Source organism: Castor canadensis, chromosome 3 (genome assembly GCF_047511655.1).
Source record: "Castor canadensis chromosome 3, mCasCan1.hap1v2, whole genome shotgun sequence".
NCBI classification, from domain to species: domain Eukaryota; kingdom Metazoa; phylum Chordata; class Mammalia; order Rodentia; family Castoridae; genus Castor; species Castor canadensis.
In genome coordinates, this window is record NC_133388.1 from 188,297,086 (window position 1) to 188,316,369 (window position 19,284).

General features: G+C 41.9%; 1 protein-coding gene across 3 annotated transcripts in view; it reads right to left on the minus strand.

Moving 5' to 3' along the window:
• Window positions 1–18,927, minus strand: part of Adcy8 (adenylate cyclase 8) — a 220,362-nt gene extending 201,435 nt beyond the window's left edge. Inside the window, exon 1 of one of the 3 annotated variants that reach the window (XM_074069234.1) lies at window positions 16,755–18,927. In XM_074069234.1, the coding sequence (XP_073925335.1) occupies window positions 16,755–17,714 (960 nt within the window). In that variant the 5' untranslated portion in view covers window positions 17,715–18,927. The remainder of the gene's footprint in view (window positions 1–16,754) is intronic. The other 2 variants (XM_020154145.2, XM_074069233.1) reach the window with 2 other exon arrangements.
• Window positions 18,928–19,284: the final 357 nt, after the last annotated feature.

Consider the following 19,284-nt stretch of genomic DNA (forward strand, 5'->3'; position numbering starts at 1 on the left):
AACAGATTGAAAAAAGCACCTTGCATTTCTCTGAGATGGAGATCATTTCTTGGCCTTCTTTTCTTTTTAGAGTCCAATTGTTCTACATCTAACCAATTATTTATAACTTCAAGAGTCCCAGAGTCAGAAGCTTCAAATTGCAAAGGATGTTAAAAATCATTTCGTTCAACCCTTTCTCCTTTGCCCCAAATCCCTGGTGATGGGCATCTGGCTTCTGCTGAGCACCTCCAGGGACAACTTATTAATCTTACAAGGCATGGCACATTTTCAAAGATTTATAAATAGGAAGGCATCAGTTTCTTCCCTTGGGAAATGGTCCCACCTGTCTTCTCTAGCCATGACCGTTGCCTGGCATTTATTCTAGTGATATAAATTATACATCAGATGACACAATATCTGATCTGGCTCTTTCTGTTGCCCAAATATCAAGTATAGAACAAAAATTTTAAGCAGCCAAAAATACCCATAAAATGAAAATGGCTCTATTTTCTCTATTTGTCTCAGACAACCAAGATAGAAGAATTGCTGTTGCAATTTATCTCAAGAGTAGTCAAGGATAATTTATCAGAGGCTACCTTATGAATGTATTTTGTAGCTAGTGTTGATTAGAAATTGCATTTGCATGTTGGAAATGGAGAATTAAAATAAAAGTAGACTAAACAAATCTGGAATATATTTTATATCACTTAAAAATAATCTAGAAGTCATGGATGGTGGTCTGTGATTGTAATCTCAGCCTTTGGGAAGATGGAGACAGGAGGATCTCAAGTTCAAGGCCTGTCCAGACAAAGTTAGTGAGACCCTATCTGAAAAACAAAATAAAAGCAAAATGACTAGGGGCATGACTTTAGTATAGCACTTGCCTAGCATTCATGAGGCCCTGGGCTTAAACCTAGGTACTTCAAACAAAGAAAAAAAAAAAGGAAAAGAAAATCAAACAGCAGAACAATCTCAGACAAAACAAAACAAACAAACAAACAAACAAACAACAACACTACAATGTAGGAACCAGCAATCTATGACTGGTATGGGGACCTAATAATATGATCAGGGTCCTAGAATTCTTATTTCTTTGTCATCCACTACCCTTTGTGTGGCTTATATGTCTCCTCATGTTTTATGATAGCTGGTGTGTGTATCATGACATCTGTTTTCCAGGCAGAAAGATGGCTAAGGGGGTTAGAGTGGGTGAAAAAAGATCCATCCCAGACAGATCAGGCTTTTTTTTTTTTTTTTTTTTTTGCAGTATGGGGGATTGAACCCACAACCTGCTGATTGTAGGCAAACACTTAATCACTGAGCTACATCGCCAGTGGACCAGGACCAGGCAGTTTTAAGAGCTTTCCCAAACACTCCAGTTCTGCAGCTAGGCACATTACCTCCTAGGATTAAGTCTTGGTTCTTCTTGCAAAGAAGAGGTACAATGCATATTATTAGCAGCCAGTAGCCTCTGAAACATGGCCACATGGGCAGGCATCATGTCTTCAGGTAGCTTGCCATTTTACAGCACACAGAGAAACAATTTAGGATAACTGAGAATCATGTGAGCTACTAGGTCTGGATTACTTTCAGGAGTATAAACAAGAAAAAAAGGAATTTATTTTGCCACTAACAATCTGGGTAAAAATAAGTTTGGTTTTCAGATTTCGATATTATGTAATTTTTCCCTTTTCCATGTGGTGTGCCCACTATCCTGGTCTAGCATCAGAACTTTCAATTCTTCTAAGCCTGGATTGCTTATCGAAATCTCAGTTTTATTCCAGATATATGTAGCATGCACGGAAGTTTAGGCAAAAAATCGCACTATCTCTCAAATATTTGTAGTAACAAGGTGTGAAGCATATTAAGGTATGAAATCCAACAGCTCTCTAAGGAGGCTGTCAAGATATCAACAGATAAACTTTCATTTCTTGCCTTCTTGCTTTGCTAATATAAGTGACTTGAGGGTTGGAAAAATGCCTTATTAAACTTTGCATCTTTCACGTTTAGGACATAGAAGACAGTTGACACCTGCAGGAATATGAAATACTAAATGTGAATATGCATTTACTTAAATCACCACTTGGTGTGTACAGGGAGGTGGTGGTAGTAACCAATGGGAACTCATCTATATTTGGAGCCAAAATCACTGGAGTTAGAATCCTCACTTGGCCACACACAATCTGAATGACTTCAGCCACATCCAACTCTCTATTCTTCAATTTCCTCATTCGAAAATGGAGGTTATAATTCTCTTGTACAGGAATATCACTAGGACTGGATAGGATGTGTGCAAATCATGTCACACAGAGATTCAGACACAGTAGATATATAGTAGATGTTAGAAATTATAACTATATTACCCTGTGCCATGGGAATTCTGGACCTAAAGAAACCATTTCCTGCCCTGATAAACACCAACAAACGCAAACACCAATACTAAACTAAGTCAGTCATTGTTAAATGTGTTCTGCTATCTCATTCTTTTTTTAGAAACATCAAAGTTAAGTTTAATGGCCAATCCCTGGAAGGGATTTTTTAAGGGAGTGGTTCTCAAATGTTATTCAGTGGGGGCTTGATGGACCCTGGTGGGTCACAGAACAGCAGATGACATGCCACAAGGAGAGAGGCAAAGGAGATCTCCCTTCACTCGCCTGACATGGCAGTAACACCTTCATCACCTTCATAGTATAGTGCTTGGTTTAGTTTGCAAGAAGAAATGCAGCTATTCTTAATCTTCTTTGTTTATCCTATTTATTGGAGGCAGCTTGATATTTAATTTATGTGTTTTTCCCACTAATTTTATAGACAATGGATTAGTTTTACTGTCACTTAATAGTTGCTTGATATTGGAAAATGTAGCAGTGGTTTTAGCCATCTTCTCATCTCAAGGCATATGTTTGCTTTCAGTGTGCAATGATCTTGTCAGCAGATGTCCAGGTGGCAGAACCCTCCCATTTCTTTCAGCCCTATTCAGGTGATTAGCAGATGGGTTCACCTTGCAAACCACTTCCCAATGTTTGGCAGAGATTCATACCAACCAGAGCAGGGCAGCCTGTTGCTGCACAATCACATCAGACACATCTTTGTTGCACAATAGTAATAACAGTGTTCAGAAATTGTTTGCCTCTATCTGTTGGTTCTAAATGCTTTCTTATTCATCCACTTTTTATAATCAATGGCATTTTTTTTTCATTTTTCTTTTATTATTCATATGTGCATACAAGGATTGGTTCATTTCTCCCCACTGCCCCCGCCCCCTCCCTCTCCGCCCCCCTCAATACCCAGCAGAAACTATTTTGCCCTTATCTCTAATTTTGTTGTAGAGAGAGTATAAGCAATAATAGGAAGGAACAAGGGTTTTTGCTGGTTGAGATAAGGATAGCTATACAGGGCATTGACTCACATTGATTTCCTGTGCGTGGGTGTTACCTTCTAGGTTAATTCTTTTTGATCTAACCTTTTCTCTAGTTCCTGGTCCCCTTTTCCTATTGGCCTCAGTTGCTTTAAAGTATCTGATTTAGTTTCTCTGCGTTGAAGGCAACAAATGCTAGCTAGTTTTTTAGGTGTCTTACCTATCCTCATCCCTCCCTTGTGTGCTCTCGCTTTTATCATGTGCTCAAAGTCCAATCCCATTGTTGTGTTTGCCCTTGATCTAATGTCCACATATGAGGGAGAACATACAATTTTTGGTTTTTTGAGCCAGGCTAACCTCACTCAGAATGATGTTCTCCAATTCCATCCATTTACCAGCAAATGATAACATTTCGTTCTTCTTCATGGCTGCATAAAATTCCATTGTGTATAGATACCACATTTTCTTAATTCAATGGCATTTTTTAAAGCAGGAATCTTATTCTCATCTGGTTACGGATGAAGTGACTCAGGTACAGTAGGGTTTAGTGAGCTTTTCAAGGCCATGTTGCCTTTTTCCAGGGGTCTGCAGATCAATAAGAGGACCCCACAGAAGCCAGATTCTTAGCTGTGGCTATTCAGGTTGTGGAAGTGTCTAGACCAATCACTACAAGTAATGCTGATGTAAAATGGCTTGTTGATCACAGCTAACACGCACATTTTGAAAAAATCCAGATAGGCTATCCTGACAAGTGCCCTGAAGTCACTAATTAGATATCGAAAAGAAACTACTGTCTGACAAACACCACAGTCACTAGTTCCTTCAAAACCAATCAAACCACTAAAATGATGAATAATTTTATAACTGTTGGTGCCAATGTAATTAAACCACTAGGAGAAGTTAAATATTAAAAACCATCAAGCAAGTAATTCTCTCAGTATTTGCTAACTCATTACTTATAATTCTCTTCCTAGATTCTCAACTGTCATAGACCTTGATGAGTTATATTTTCTGTAAGAATTGTCATCTGATCTGGGGAACAAAAATTCTCACATCTGTGTTCCTTATAACTCATGGAAACAAAAATTTTTGGAGCTGTGAGAAAACTTGGAATTTTTTTTAAACTGTTAGAATTTTGAAGCTGTGCAGAATCCATTTGTAGCCAAGACAGGTTGATTGGTTTGTGCAGTCACACTTATGTTGATTGTAAAATTCAAAGGTGGGTCTTTTGATGACTTTCAGGTGCTGTTTTCAATACAATGTACTATTTCCCTGGCTCCAAAGAGCAACAAATAACATTGTAAGCATGGCTACTTTTGGAATATGAATTTCATTCTTCTTTTACTTTTAACTGCTTGCCTCTGAAACTAACATAGTTAACTGAGATAAAGTGGTCATAATAAAACACCTAAGGAGGACAGCTTTGGAATTGGACAATTGTGGACTGGAATCTTATTAGTCATAGGACCAAAGGGAAATGATGCTGCCATTCTGAGCTCAATATCCTCATCTGTTAAGAGGGAAGCAGCAAGATTGATGCTGGTGCAATCATTCAGGTATTTTCTGCACAAGCCACTGCTACGAGATTCCCTCCAGATGTGCCAGTGCCTATTCCAGGGATATGCAAAAGGACAGACCTTGTCCTCAAAGAGCAAATGATTTAGTAATAAAAACAAATAAGGAAAACATAGTTCTAATCTTAGCCTCTGAGCTGTATTATTCTTTGGATCTTAACTAAGAATAATTTCCTCATCCCAGTACTGGTCAGGCTTTTTCTTTAAAATGGAAACAAAGGCTAGGACTGGATGAAACAAGTTACCCGAGCAAAGAACAAAATTTTAGGTATTATTCTCACTTAGGATCACAAGGTCAGCACCTGAGAGTGAGTGTCTGTATAGGTTTTGCACAATGATGTCTTATTTCCTTCTCTAGCCATATCCTGTACCAAACTAGGCTTCCTAACACTCAACTCAGTTTAAAATCATTCACTTACCTAGTCATTGCTTCCTAATGACTGCCTCTGGTTCTAGGTTATAATCTCTTTAGCAGCATGATCCTGGGCTGCTTTCCTTGCCACAGTGTCCTTACTACCTGTGCCCAGCATATTATGGGACTCCATAAGTATTTCTCACATGAAGGGCAAATGAAGGGATGAATTAGTAGATGACGGTATAATGTTACTGTGCTCTAAATGTTTCTGTCTCCTTCAAACTCACATTGGACACTAACCCCCACAGTGATGGTATTACAAGACAGAACCTCTGGGGTGATTAAGTCATAAGGATGGGTCTCTCATGAATGGGATTAGTGTCCTTATCAAAAAGGCCTCAGAGAGAGCTGTCTTGTCTTTTCTACCTTGGGAGGACACAGGGGGAAGGAAGGTGGCCATATGAACCAGGAGCAGACCCTCATCAGACCCCAAATCTGCTGGTTCCTTGATCTTGGGCTTCCCAGCCTCTGGCAATGTAAGAAATAAATGTTTGTTGTTTATAAGCCATGAACAAGTAGGGGATGAAAAGGCATGGGGAATTGAGGGGATCAGGAGCTGCATGAGAACAGAAATAGCAGGATAGTGATCTGTGGATGGAACCCTGCAACAGGAGGCAAACCCATCAGAGTTTTACACTGGTGTTGGATGTTGAGCAGATTTTTGACTTGCTGAGATTGAGCTGCTTGTGGAATATTCTAGTGGAGGTATCCAGTAGATCACTACAGTGCCTGAGTTTAGGTATAACAGAAATGACTGGTTGGAGACACAGAGCTAGGAATGAGCTGTACACAGATACATGGTTATGATTGTGAATGGACAGGTGTGGGTTAATAGGATGGAAAGTTAAGGAGCCCTAAAATTAGAGAGGTGAATTGAAGAGTAAGTTCCAAGGCACCTGAGAAAGAAGACAGTATGTAAATAGCAGTAGCCCCACATCATAGAGACTCCACTGTGACTCACAGGACTCAGTTGCTACCCTGATTTTATGAAGTTCATAGCCCATCTGGCAAGAAAGACATGGATGCCAAGAGTGGAGCAACAGAAGGTAGGATAGATGGGCAGATAAAAGGCAATACAGTCAAAAAACCCTTTATAATCATATAAAGGGTTGATCTTGATCTCAAGATCAAGGAACCAGCAGATTTGTGGTCTGATGAGGGCCTGTTTCTGGTTCATATGGCCACCTTCCTTATCCCTGTGTCCTCCCAAGGTGGAAAAGACAAGACAGCTTTCTGAGGCCCTTTTGATAAGGACACTAATCCCATGCATATATGTATATATAGAAGAATTGGGGACCAATAAAACTAAAGCCATTTCTTTGGCCAAAGTCACTGAGAAAAATCCATAGCAAAAATAGAATGAGAATTTGTGGTTTCTATATTTTTAAGGAAATGTACTTACACGATTTCAAAACTATCTCTGTCCCTTGGCACAGTTCCTTTTGGCTGAGATGGTTTGGGCAAGGCCCCAAGAGTTGCATGTGATGTCATTATCCACTTGGTAAGAGACAAGGACAGTGTCTCTACCTCATAAATATAAAATGAGAGATTTTGTGCTCATTGATTACTGACCACCTGGAGCCATTAACTCATTCTCAACTGAGCTGCTGCCCACCACCACTACCAGGTCAGGAAGGCTCACCCAACGAATGTCGGGTTTTGACTTTGAGCTCAGATGATTAAAAACTTGCTCTTGTCAATTTTGTTTCTTGAACTAACAGAAGAAAACTGAATTAAGTTGAATAGTACTGCCTAAAACTAAAGATGAAACTTTCTCAGAAGCTTTTAGGACTTTATGACAATTCTTTTAGTTAACATTTTGGGTTCTAATTCCTAAAATCAGGCTTTAGTTTCCTTAAGGGAGTCTACAGATAAATTGGTCCAGTTAGTGTACAACCTGGTGTTTACATGAGAGTTTAAGGTGCAGGAATCAACACAATAATTTTCTGTTTTTTTAAATTAGCATACCTTATAGTACAAAGGGAGTTTCATTGTGAATTGTCTGTATTTTTGTGCTTAGCAAAGTCAATCTGTTTCATTCAGTGTCCTTCAGTTAGGAGTGAGGCAGCCCAGCTTCATACATGGAGCACCAGGACTCACACGGGTATTGAGAACACTTCCTGCCAGATCACTCCTATGTGGAGCCAGAGAGTGATCCACCAGTAAGTCGTCACTGAGAAGTCAAGCCAAGGAAGTGATTTCAAGTGTGCCTTGAAGCAATGAGCAGAACTGGGTACAAGGACTCAGATCCAGGGTGCTTAATAGCAAAGAAGGAAGAGAATGAGAAGACAATCTTGAGTCAATGTTTGGGCTCTACTTTGAGTGGCTTGATCCACTCAAAATTTTGGGAAGTGGACAGATACCCATGGATAACACAGTTCTATATGTTTTACTTAAATGATCTGGATAATTAACTGATTTTTTTCATGTTATCTAATAATTTCTTTAGCTTATGTGTAACAAAAACCGATCTCATGGCTTTGTCACAAAGCACATCACGGGATAATTTCTGTTGAATTTTTGCCTTTATTGAACTAAAACATTGATTTCAGGCTCTCGTTCCTTGTCCATGTGACTCAGGAGGGGGTGGTGGTCAGAGGGAAATAGTTATGCCATCTTTGTTCATTGGAAAGTACAGTATTCAGAGCTGTCCACATGCTATGAACCAAGGTGGATAGCAGGGACACAAAGAAAGATGTAGTACCATCCTTGACCTCCATGGGCTCACAGTCTTCTGGGTGCATGGGAACTTTATGATGCTGCTGCCATAGAGGAAAACATAGGATATAGGGAGGTGTACCTTACCTAAGCTCCTTTTATGCCCTCACGTTTATGAGGATGGGTTGTCTGAACTCCAGCAGCTACTCAGTTTTTAGCAGGGCTCACTGTAAACAGAGTGACTGAGACTTCCCAGAACTGAAAACCAGCCTGACCTTGTATAAAATAAGGGAGATACTTCCTCATGCCATGTCTTCAGGCCACCAGGATTGGGATCACAAGATGATGGTTAAATAACTGGCCTCTGAGCCCCAGGGGCCTTAGCACTCTTTTCACTAGGAAGGAAGATCTGCATCCATCTATTTCTTCTAGAGTCGCAACTCCTATAAGAAATCCACTGCAGCTTTGATGTTTAATATTTTAGAGGTCTGTAGTAAAATGAACCCAAGACTTGCAACTGGGTGAAATATTTACTGAATCCTGTGCTCCATAGGTATTCTAACATCCCAGCTTCTCAAACCATTCAAGTATCAACTCTATTACAGCAATAACCTGATCTGCTTAGTACACAGCTGTGTCCTAGGACATAGAACCCAGCAGGCTGCCAACAAGTATTTGGTGAACAATTTACCTACTCAATATTCATTCTCCCATTTTTTCTAATGCAACCCTGGTGTTTTCTGGAGGGGCCACAAAATGTAATCTGTTTGTTCCATCGTTCCTTATTGATGGAGTGGCAATGAGTCACAATTCTGGTCCCTAAAATATATGCAGGTTTTATTGGTCAGGGATCCCAGAGGAACTCCTAAACAGGGAGAAGATTCAGTTAACATTTGCCCATTTACCTTTTTGCCTTTGTGCCTTTGATCCTTCTTTCTTTTCCTCTATGCAAAGTAACCATGATGACTTGTGGATGCAGCCAACGGCCTTCAGCTGACCTTGGGAAAAAGACTTCCCAATCCAGAATCCTCTTTATAACATCCTGATGGATTGCTGTAGATATAGCTTTTCCTTGAAGAAACATCACAATTGGGAGCTTGTCATTTCAAAAAGTGGTCCCCTGGGTTATAAGCCTCACCTTTTAGGGAACCAAATCTCTCATGGCCACCTATTGGTGTTTATTTCATCCCATAGGAGATGCATATAAAATATGCAGAACCCCAAATATTTGTGGACAGTCACTATATTTCTCCTATATCTCTTCTATCTTGAGGTCTTCCAGAGGTGTTATTCCTTTTTTATTTTTTTTCCAGTCAGTCCTGTTCTGTTAGACTGTTTATGCTACATTTTTAAATTCAGAGTAGAATAAATGCATGTATTTTGATCATGCATTGCTTAATTCTTAGTAGTCTCTATTTTATAAGCAATCATCTATATTCAGCCTGTAATCACATTGGTGCACACACACACAAATGAAGAAAAGATTCTAAAAATGGCTTACTCCTGTCAACTGGAAATCCAGCTGACACAGTATAAGGATGTGTTGTTTACAAAATGAAATGGTTAGTTTTTGTTTTCATGCGAAAAATTCATGTGGGCATACACTTTACACAGATAGTAGTAGCTTTTAAAAATTTACTTATTTAAAGAGAAACCCCCAAATACTGATGTGATTTATTTTTATATCTCATTCATGTCTTAACCATTTGTAACTTTATTATTTTCTGATTTGAGGTAATTTTGTGTTTCAAAGACATTATGCAATAGCTTAGGCATATAAGGCAGGAGGTGAAATAAAAGGGATAGAAAACTCCAGTGACTAATTGATGCATAACATTTTGCACACACTTAGAATGTATGCTATAGCTAAATGAAATGAAATTTTATCTGGCAGCACACGTCATAATGTCAGTTCGTTTGTTGGGATGGTAGTCACATGGAGGCATTTTCAGGGAAAACAGCTTTCATTCGGATTAGGACGGGGCTGGGCCTCCCACAGAATGTCTGGCATCTCCACGGTTAATTAATCCACTCTGCATTCTTTCTCTTACCCACAGGGCTGACTGCAAAAAATCTCCCAGTGAGAAAAGCTGGCTTCCAAAGAAGTGCTGTTTAAGTGACCTGGCTTCTTAAAATAGTCCTTCATAAACAAAACTCACATGATAGGAATTCAGTGTGTAAATCCAATTACATTTCTTGGGGAAGCACAGAGTACATTATACTTGCATTTCTTGCGCTGTGGTGGCTGTGCCATGTTCCAGCTCTAAGAAAATCTTTGGGAAGATATTACTTGCACTACCCATTACCTGGCTAACTGAGGTTCAAACCTGGGTGTCACAAACATTCTCCAACCTTCAACACTGCTGCCAAACTTTAGTTTCTATTACTTTAATTCCTTTCCAGAGAAAGAACCAAGAGCATGTTTTGGAAGCAATCTGCCAACCAAATTGCTATGTCTCCCAACTGTGCATTCTGAGCCTGCTGGTCTCTCAGAGAATCAATATTGTGCCCATTTGTTGGTGAGAGGAAAGGTTTGAGATGAATATTGCAAGTGTCTCCTATATTCTGGAAATAAACACATGTAGGATCAATTCAAATAGACACTCCTGAGGAAATGAGTAAATTAGCATCCTAAGACATATTTAGACAACAGTGAAATGTCACATCAGATGATTGTACCAGTGCCCTCTGATTATGTGTTGCTAGCAGCTTTGGATTTAGGCTAAACTGGGTTTTTTTTTTCCTAATCTTTCTTTTTGATGCTTGGTTTCACCTATTTTTGATGAGCTCTTAAAATGCCATCAATCATTAAAGTATAAATATGACTAATGCATTCGTCCTACTTAGTACGACATTGCAGCAGCTGCTCCAGAATCAGACTCCCCCCACCCCCCAGTCCTCTCAGTTTTAATCTAATTATGCTCTGGCCCACTGATGTTAGTCAGGTGATATTACCGGATATGAAGGAAAACAAATTCATAATTCAATCTTGCAAAGCACACACTGCACAATCAGTTTACAACTCTGTCTAAATACACAGACACCAAACCTATTTGCTATTCCAAGGCAAAGATGTCTACAGGTCAAGGCTGTAAGGGACTAAATTGGTCATTTCATTAGTCATTAAAAATGTATTTTAGAAAGCTCACTCTCTATCCCTATAGATAAAAAGGGAAGAAAGGCGGAAAAGAGAGAAAAATAAAAGAAAGGATGAAAAGGAGAGTCAGGTATTTTTCAAAAAGAACGTGAAAATAAAAATCTCCATTTGCTGGCATGCGGAGGAATCTCTTGGGAAGGATGACACTTAAATTTTTTTCTGAAAGGCATTTTTCTCAGTTATGCTGGGATGTTGCAATTATTTTTTTAAAACTAAAAGAAAGGAATGTACAGAAAGGAAATATTTGAAGTTTTAAAAATGCACACCACAACTACTGAGATGTACATTGGAACTCAGTCATACTCATTTAATGGATACTTATGTGTTCCAAACTGTGTGTTTTACTTGATACCAACTGCTAAATTGGGATGATTTATTAAACATTAAGTAGCCACAGGATTCCTTTATTTAATTTGGGTTAGCTACAAAGAGACTTAGACAAAGACCATAGGATAACATATGCTGTGTTTAAATTGTATAAATTGGGAGAGAGATGTTGACAATGCCATTATGTTTGCTTTGTCTTTACTGTGAACTCAATCCTTCATTTAAGTGGCCAGAAATGCATATTTAAGCCACACACAAACTCTGCTTCTCTCTTAACCCCATACCATACACCATTATCTTACCTGGTGTAAAAAATATAATTTCTCCTAAAGGATTATTTAAGGCACAAATAGTAGGCCAAATGTTCCCTTTATTAGCCAAGCTTAAGGATCATTACTTAATTAGCATTTTCTGGCTAAAGTCTCTCCTATTTGATGGCATGTGTGTAAGTCAGTAAAGGAAATGTTGCATGGGAAATTCCAATGTGACAGCATGACCTTGAGCACTTACTAACCTGGATTTGCATACCTGACTGCCTTTGCTTATAGAGTTATCTTGGAGAAATCACCCTCAGTCTGACACTTCTGCTTATCTGCCTCACCAAGAGTCACAGAAGACTAATTAGCCACTAGCTGTAACATTTTAGAATCCTCAGGAGGAAAGCATAATGCTGAAATCTTTCTGGTTAAATATTTCTGCCTCTCAGTTGTCCAATAACTAAATGATTTCTACCACCTTATTACTAATGAGCTGAAGAATGAGAATGAGATGGGTTTCAAATGTTAGAAAGCTTCTATTATTTTCCCCAGCAATTAAAATAGAGTAAAATGCTAATTATAGCAACAGTACTTAGAATTTATCTACTCTGAGAAAGAACCTAACAAATAGAACCTTATTGTTAATATTTTATTCATGTATATAATGTCATCTCACAACAAATTTTCTGATGGATGAATTGAACTGGCAGGATAAACAATTGGCTTAAGATGTAGAAAAGATACCAGTGTCTTGGAATCTGGACAAGGCATTCCTACCACTGGTTTGAATCACATACATAAAATTTGATTTAAGTTGAATTGGATAAAGCTTCCTGGAGGCATGGATAACTACAACCCTCATGCCATGTATGGATGAACTTTATCTGGGCGGGTTTTGCACTTTCTTAGTTTGCACCTCAATATTTCCAGAAAACATGTGGGTGGTCATAACTTTCCTGGACAATAATCTCTTTGTTTTGGTAGGAAATCAATGATTTTAGCCTTTTAACTGAGTGGAGAAAATATAAACCATCTCGTTGCTGGTAAGGAAATTCCTGAGTGGTTCTTTTTAGGCTCCATCTTTCATCCACAATGGGAAGTGAGTTGTGATGCCAAATAACAAGACACAAAGAGACAACGGATATAGAGGATCTGCAGAGTTTTTCAGCAATAGATGCAATCTTCTTAAGGAGGGAAAGAGGAGAAGAAGATACCCAGGCTTAGATTAAGAGCAGGCAATCACTGACATTTTCAGTGAAGTGAAATAGCTGCCAAAGTGTGTGTTGACTATATACTTTCATCTTAGTTTCCAGATTCTTGAAAATGCTAAATTAAACCTCAGCAATCCTCTTAAAGGGAATTAAGATTAATGTATAGAGAGATGATATTCTAGGAATGATGGCCTTCAGTTGACAAATTTGTATCCAGCTGAACAGAACGATGAGCTTGTTACCAAAGAATCTATGCTCAAGCATTCTGTCATTTTTTCTCAAAATTTCTTCTGGCCTTTTCATTAAATGTTCATTCATGAACTGTATGGGATATTACTCTCTTGAATATTGAGACAGCTACTCTTCACTCTTGAATAATTTCAAATGCTAGCTTAGAATGAAAACCATTAAAAGATTGCTGAAGAATGATGGGCATTTGAGCCAGGGTTTGAATCCTGCTCTCACCACTTGCTAGGCTCCTGATCTTTATGACATCCTCTTGTTTCTAAGAATCTTATCATTTCTTCTTTGAATTGAGAATGAATTGAATAGTTTCTGCTGGGTATTGAGGGGGGGAGAGGGAGGGGGCGGAGTGAGTGGTAAGGGAGGGTGTGGGGGCAGGGGGGAGAAATGAACCAAGCCTTGTATGCACATATGAATAATAAAAGAAAAAAAAAGAGAATGAATGGTGAGACCAGCTATTTGTCTTCATTAATGTGGCATCACATGAAAGACAGTTACATGTTAAATATTGTACAAATGTAATGCATTGTGCTTTGATTTTTCCAAAAGGAAAAAAGGTGCTTACATGTAAGAAAATGCTTCATACACATGTAACTTAAGTGTGTGTGTGTGTGTGTGTGTGTGCATGTGTTTATAAATGCATGTAGACATAAGCAGGTGTGGAGAAAGATGTCATCAACATAGACCCAGGGGATTTGGATATTTTATAATATTGCTCATGTTATGAATAGTTCATTTGGTGAATTTTTTGACTATTTGGCATTTTTTAGATGCAGAGAATAAAGTGGTAAGCATGGTAGAAAATTCATTGCCCTTGTGATATTTATATTCTTTTGAGTGTGTGGGACTTCAAGGGAGATACAATAAATAAAAACAAATAAGATAATTTCAGATAGTGTATGTGCTCTGGAGAAAAGAAAGCAAGTCCTGCTCTGATAGTCAGGAACAAGGAGAATGTGCCAGAACATGAAAAACCATAGGAAAATTGCTCTAGGAAGTAGGTTCAAAGACCCAGAAGTAGGAAAAGTATGTCTTTCAAAAGTATTTGAAAGCAGAAAAATTGACAGAGTGTTTGGTGTCTGTAGAGAAAGCGGAGGTGGAAATACGACTGGGGAGAGATCAACCAATTCAGAGGATAGAACTGGCTCTAGTAAGGAGCCAGGACTTCATTCTAGTTGCTATGAGAAGTCATTATTATGTCTTAAGCATGCTTTATGTACTACCAAACAGAGAAAACTAAGCAATAGCTCTTCAAAAATCAGTTTTTTTTTTTTTAAAAGAAGATTGTTTCTTACATCTGCAAGATCTAGGAAAGAAGCTTAAACCTCTAGGCGGCGCCAAAGGAAAACGTTTAAAGGATCTTTCAGCACCCAGACTGAAGGGAGAGCGCTCAGATCCTGGTTATCCTTTCAGCCAGGTGAAAGGTGACTCAACCTATGAAACATATAACCCTACCCAAATAGAAGGTTGAGTGGGCTTGTTTACATGCATTGGAACCTTGGTTATCACGGTGGAAGATTGTTTATGATGGGGTGGGAGTGGGAAGACATTGGGGGTTATTTTTAATCGTTTCCCATCTGGTAGTATTTGAGTAGAGTATAAAACAAATATGAAGCCAAAATTTACTTTCTGGATTCATCTGGCAAGGGGAATATCTCTATACTTAGAACTTTGAAAATATTCATCATTTGCCACTTAGGATGTGTTATTCTAAATACCACTCCAAACTTACTTGAAGAAGTCTTTTAGTAACAAGTACCAAGAAAGACTACTGCTTGAAAAGCAGTGGGTTACAGTAAATGGAATTTTCTGCATGCAATCAGATAGCTATGATATGTTATGAAAACAATTCACAGTGAGTTAGATTTTTTTAATGAGAAGGACAAGAGAAAAGAAGAGGGTGGGGGGAGGGGAAAGGAGGAGGAGAAGGAAGAAAAGATATGCTGGTGCTATATATGTAATAAGGAAGGTGCAAAACAGAATGGGAAAGCTTGGAAGGAGGTAGATTTGTAAGTGTGGGAGGTGGGGTGGGTCACATCTGTGTGTACACAGAATTGAGAAACACGGTGACTACGTCGTATACTTTCACATAATGATAAGCAGAGAACATGACTCCCTTTTCCCAAACTGAAACTTCATTCTGTGTCAAGCATTAAAGCTCATGATGATTTTGAGAAAACATTCACTATTGCCTTTATAAGGAAAAGTTCAACTGGTCAGCCTGCATGGATGCTCTTCTCTCCCCATTTCACACCTGATGTCACAATCACATACTTTATATACTCTTTGCTTTACTAAGAGATACTTCAAGAAGAACTGCAAAAGCAGCCAACCAGATAAGTAACCTGATAAGGTGGACAAAGAGCCATCAGAAAAGGGACAGAACCTCAAATCCAGTCAAATCTCAGAGATAGGTAAAGCACTCTAATGGTGCAGGTGATCTAAAAAAAATCATCAGTGCTGGTGTATCTGTTTATTCTAAGAATTATCTATCAAACTTGACCACAAGGCAGAGGAGTGTTAAGCTTCTGATACAACAAAAATGTCAGGCTGAGGACAAAGCAGCTGCCTATGAAACATCCTCCTGCCCAAACACCTCACAGTAGCTTTGTATCTGAAACAATTTAACTGACATGACTCCTTCCTTACCAAGAAGTCCTCAAATTCCATCCCTTGCTACCTACCAAACATTTGGTAAGGAATGTGCTAGGTCATTAATTATCAATTAGTTTTAAAGAATTTAAATAATAGAGTCTTTCTGTACCTTCTCAACCATAGATGATGTGACCTTTGTTCACACAAATACATCCATATTAATGAGACTGGGGCAGAGAAAAGGGAAAGGAGAAAGAGGCCTAAAGAATGAGATTTGCTTAAATATTTCAAACCATGTACATCAAAATTAATCAAAACTTGCATTCTTTGCCAATAAGTCTTCCATTCTTCCATTCCTGAGGCTGATTTATTTATAATGAGAGAAGCTATCATGGTAGTTCTCAAAGGCAATAAAAAAATTCCCAAATAAAGCCATGTTATTGGACTGTTGGAAGGAAGGGGAGAGGGAACATTTGTAGGTTATCCAGCACTGGCAATTATTTAGCAAAAGTTGATTCCTTCTAGAACTGAGGATTTGTGGCACTGGTACACACAGAAACACAACTCTGAATCACAGAGACCCTTAAAACAACCTGCTGTGACTCTTACTGGTTAGGCTACTAACGAATGGGTCACCTAGATCTGGTGATTCTCCTCTCCTCCTGTCTCCTACTCCAGACACTGTAGACCCTGGATGGGAGTATGTGTGACAGAAAGAAGACTTTCCTGACTGATGGCAGAGAAGAATTACAGAATTTGAATGGAAGCGTAGAGTTAGTAGAAACTTTCAGAGGTTATTTCACCCCATTTCATCTAAGAAGAGAGAAATACATCCCACCAACACCCAAAGGCTCCTAGGTGCAAGGCAAGGTGCCAGCCTCGAGGAGTGGACTCCCAGAGCGTTAGTCAACCCTGGCTCTCCGGAAGGTATTTATAAATAACCCAGGCGAGTCAGAGGGGAAAGCAAGGCAGACAGGAGTTACCTGGTTGATGGAAATAACGGCCAGTCGGGGGATGACCACTTGGAGGATCACCTGCAGTAGTGATGTGCCCAGGCCTGCCAGGATGGCCCAGGTGAGCGGTAGTGGAAGCATGCTGTAGGTGGCGAAGAGAGTGAAGAGCACATAGCCTATACCGTCACCCAGAAGCCCATAGCCAAGGCCTGCTGCCAGGATCTGGGTGGTCATGGCCACCCAGGTGACCACACCGCTGTATTGCAGGTATGTGTGTGAGGTGGTATCCTTCCTGACCACCACCAGGGCGCAAATCACCACCTCAATACCAGTGAAGAAACCTAGCAGGATACCTTTGAGCGGGTCCATGGGGGCCGAGGCCAAGCTAAGGTGGAGGACCAAGAGAGTGAGTTTGGTCAGCACATCCAGCACATTCATCACCACCTCGGATTTGCGCCTTTGGCCCAGGAAATAGCGCTGGTAGAGGCGCTCCAAATCCCGGGACTTGAAGGAGTTGCGCAGGGTAGGGAAAATGACCCCTCTGTAGCTGTAGCCCCCATTGAGGAAGAAATCTGAGTTGCTGGGGGCACAGTCAAGGTGCAGGAAGCCCAGGTCTCCCCCGCCTCCGCTGCCACTGGCACTACCACTCCCGCTGCGTTCGGGGAAGACTTTGGTGCCGCCGGTGCTGTGCGCTCGCTCCCCTGGGCCCAGTGAATACAGCGGCAGCGCTGAGTCGCCAGACAGCTGCGGCGCGTGGTGGTTGGGACCGCTGCCTGCAGGGTTCGAGGCTTTGCGGGAGCCCCCGCTCCCTCTGCTGCCGCCACCCCGGTGACCGTGAATGAAGCGCTGCTCGGTGATGTGCCGCACCGCCGTCTGCCACAGCAGCCGCTGTGGCCGGGAGCCGCTCCCGCCGTCGCCCGCCGGGGGCGTCGGGTGGATGGTGTAGAGTTCCTCGCTGCCGCTAAGGCAGCGCACATCCGAGAGCTCCATGGCGCCGGGCCGCTGAGAGGAAGACGAAGAAACTGGGGGAAGCAGCAGGGGAAGGGGGTTCCCAAAGACCCAAAGGCGGCTTGGTAGGAGTTTGGCAAATATCCTTTCTCTCCAAGGCTGCCAGGGTGTAGGAGCCCGGGGCAGGAACCCCGTAGGTCAGGTCATAGTGCGTCCAGGGGCAAAGGGCTCCTGGAAGATCTCAGTGGAACCTGGCGTCCCTGCGAGTCACCTTGCTGCCAGTCCGCGCGGCTTGGGTACGCAGTGGCGGTGGTGGCTATTTGTCCGCAGAAGCCGTGGCGCTCTGAGCCACGCAGACCCCTTCCTAGGTTCAGGCTCCTTGCCTGGTTCTAGACTCAGCGTCTTGGCGCAGCCTTTGCTCTCCAAGAGGCGCCCAGGCGCCAGGGCGCCTTGCTTTTGCTGCGCGTCGGGCGGGTCCTGGCTGCGGCACTGGGCTCCGGACGCCCACGGCTCAGTGGCTGCAGAGAGGCTGGCCGGCTGGCCGAGGGTGACCGGCTGCTGCGATGCTCATGAAGTTAGCAGCTGTGCCTGGAATCATCGCCCTTCGGAGAACTCCATTGCGCCTAGATGGGGAGCCTGGGCGGAGCTGGGGGCGGGGGCAATGATGCAGGAGGAGTGGGTGACCATGAGGTGGCAGGGAGCCCCGCGGGAGGGTTGGAAAGGTTGTAGCCTCAGTCAGCTCTAACAAGTCACCAAACAGTTAATTTAGAGGAAGAGGTGTTCTGAAGCTCCCTTATCAGCTCATTCCTGGCTGTCTGTCGCCACTTCCAGTGCGAGGACTGACAGTGCATCGCTGTTTCTGGGCAGAAGCATCCCTCTGGGAGGAAGGTGGAAGGGCGCTAGCTCCAGGATCCCAGCCTCACTATAAGAAGAGGCCAACGATTGCAGTTGTGCTTCTGAGGAGGCGCAGCACACAGTTCCCATCCCCTTCACTTGGCTCTTTGGAGTCCATTTGGCCGGGAGATAGGAGGAGAGGGAGACAGGGAAAAGAACAAGTGGAGAGGGCGCCAAAGGCAACAGCCCTGAGTACGAAGAGAAGCCACTGGTGCGTATTTCTGAGTCTGATAAGCGAAGCTTGGTGGGTGCGAAGAGCTTTAGGTTTGGGCGAGAAGAGAGGCCCCAGGCCGCCTGGCAGTGGATGAGGCGCCTCCGGATCTAGGGTAGCTCGGCGCGCCACCCTGGCTCTCTGAAGTGCGCGGCAGGACCAGAAGACTGAAAGGAATTTGGAGACCTGTCAGAGCGGCCAGACACCGGAGGAGACTTATACCCGCCCCCGAGTTAGGCCACGCCCCCGGAACCGGGGATGGGGTGGCGGTGGCGGCTGAGACCAGGACCCAGATGTGGCCAGGACACCCCAGGTCTTGAAGGCAGCAGCACGCGTGGACCGCCTTGGGAGAGGACCGCTGTGGCAGGTACCGGCGGTGGGCGCCCCCAGCCCTCTCCGCGCCACTATCCAGCGTTACAGCTGGCAGCGCCCGCCAGTTCCTCCCGTTGTTCTTTTTTAGGACTCGCTCTGGTACTCCGCAGGTGCGGAGCGGAGCCAGAACCCGTA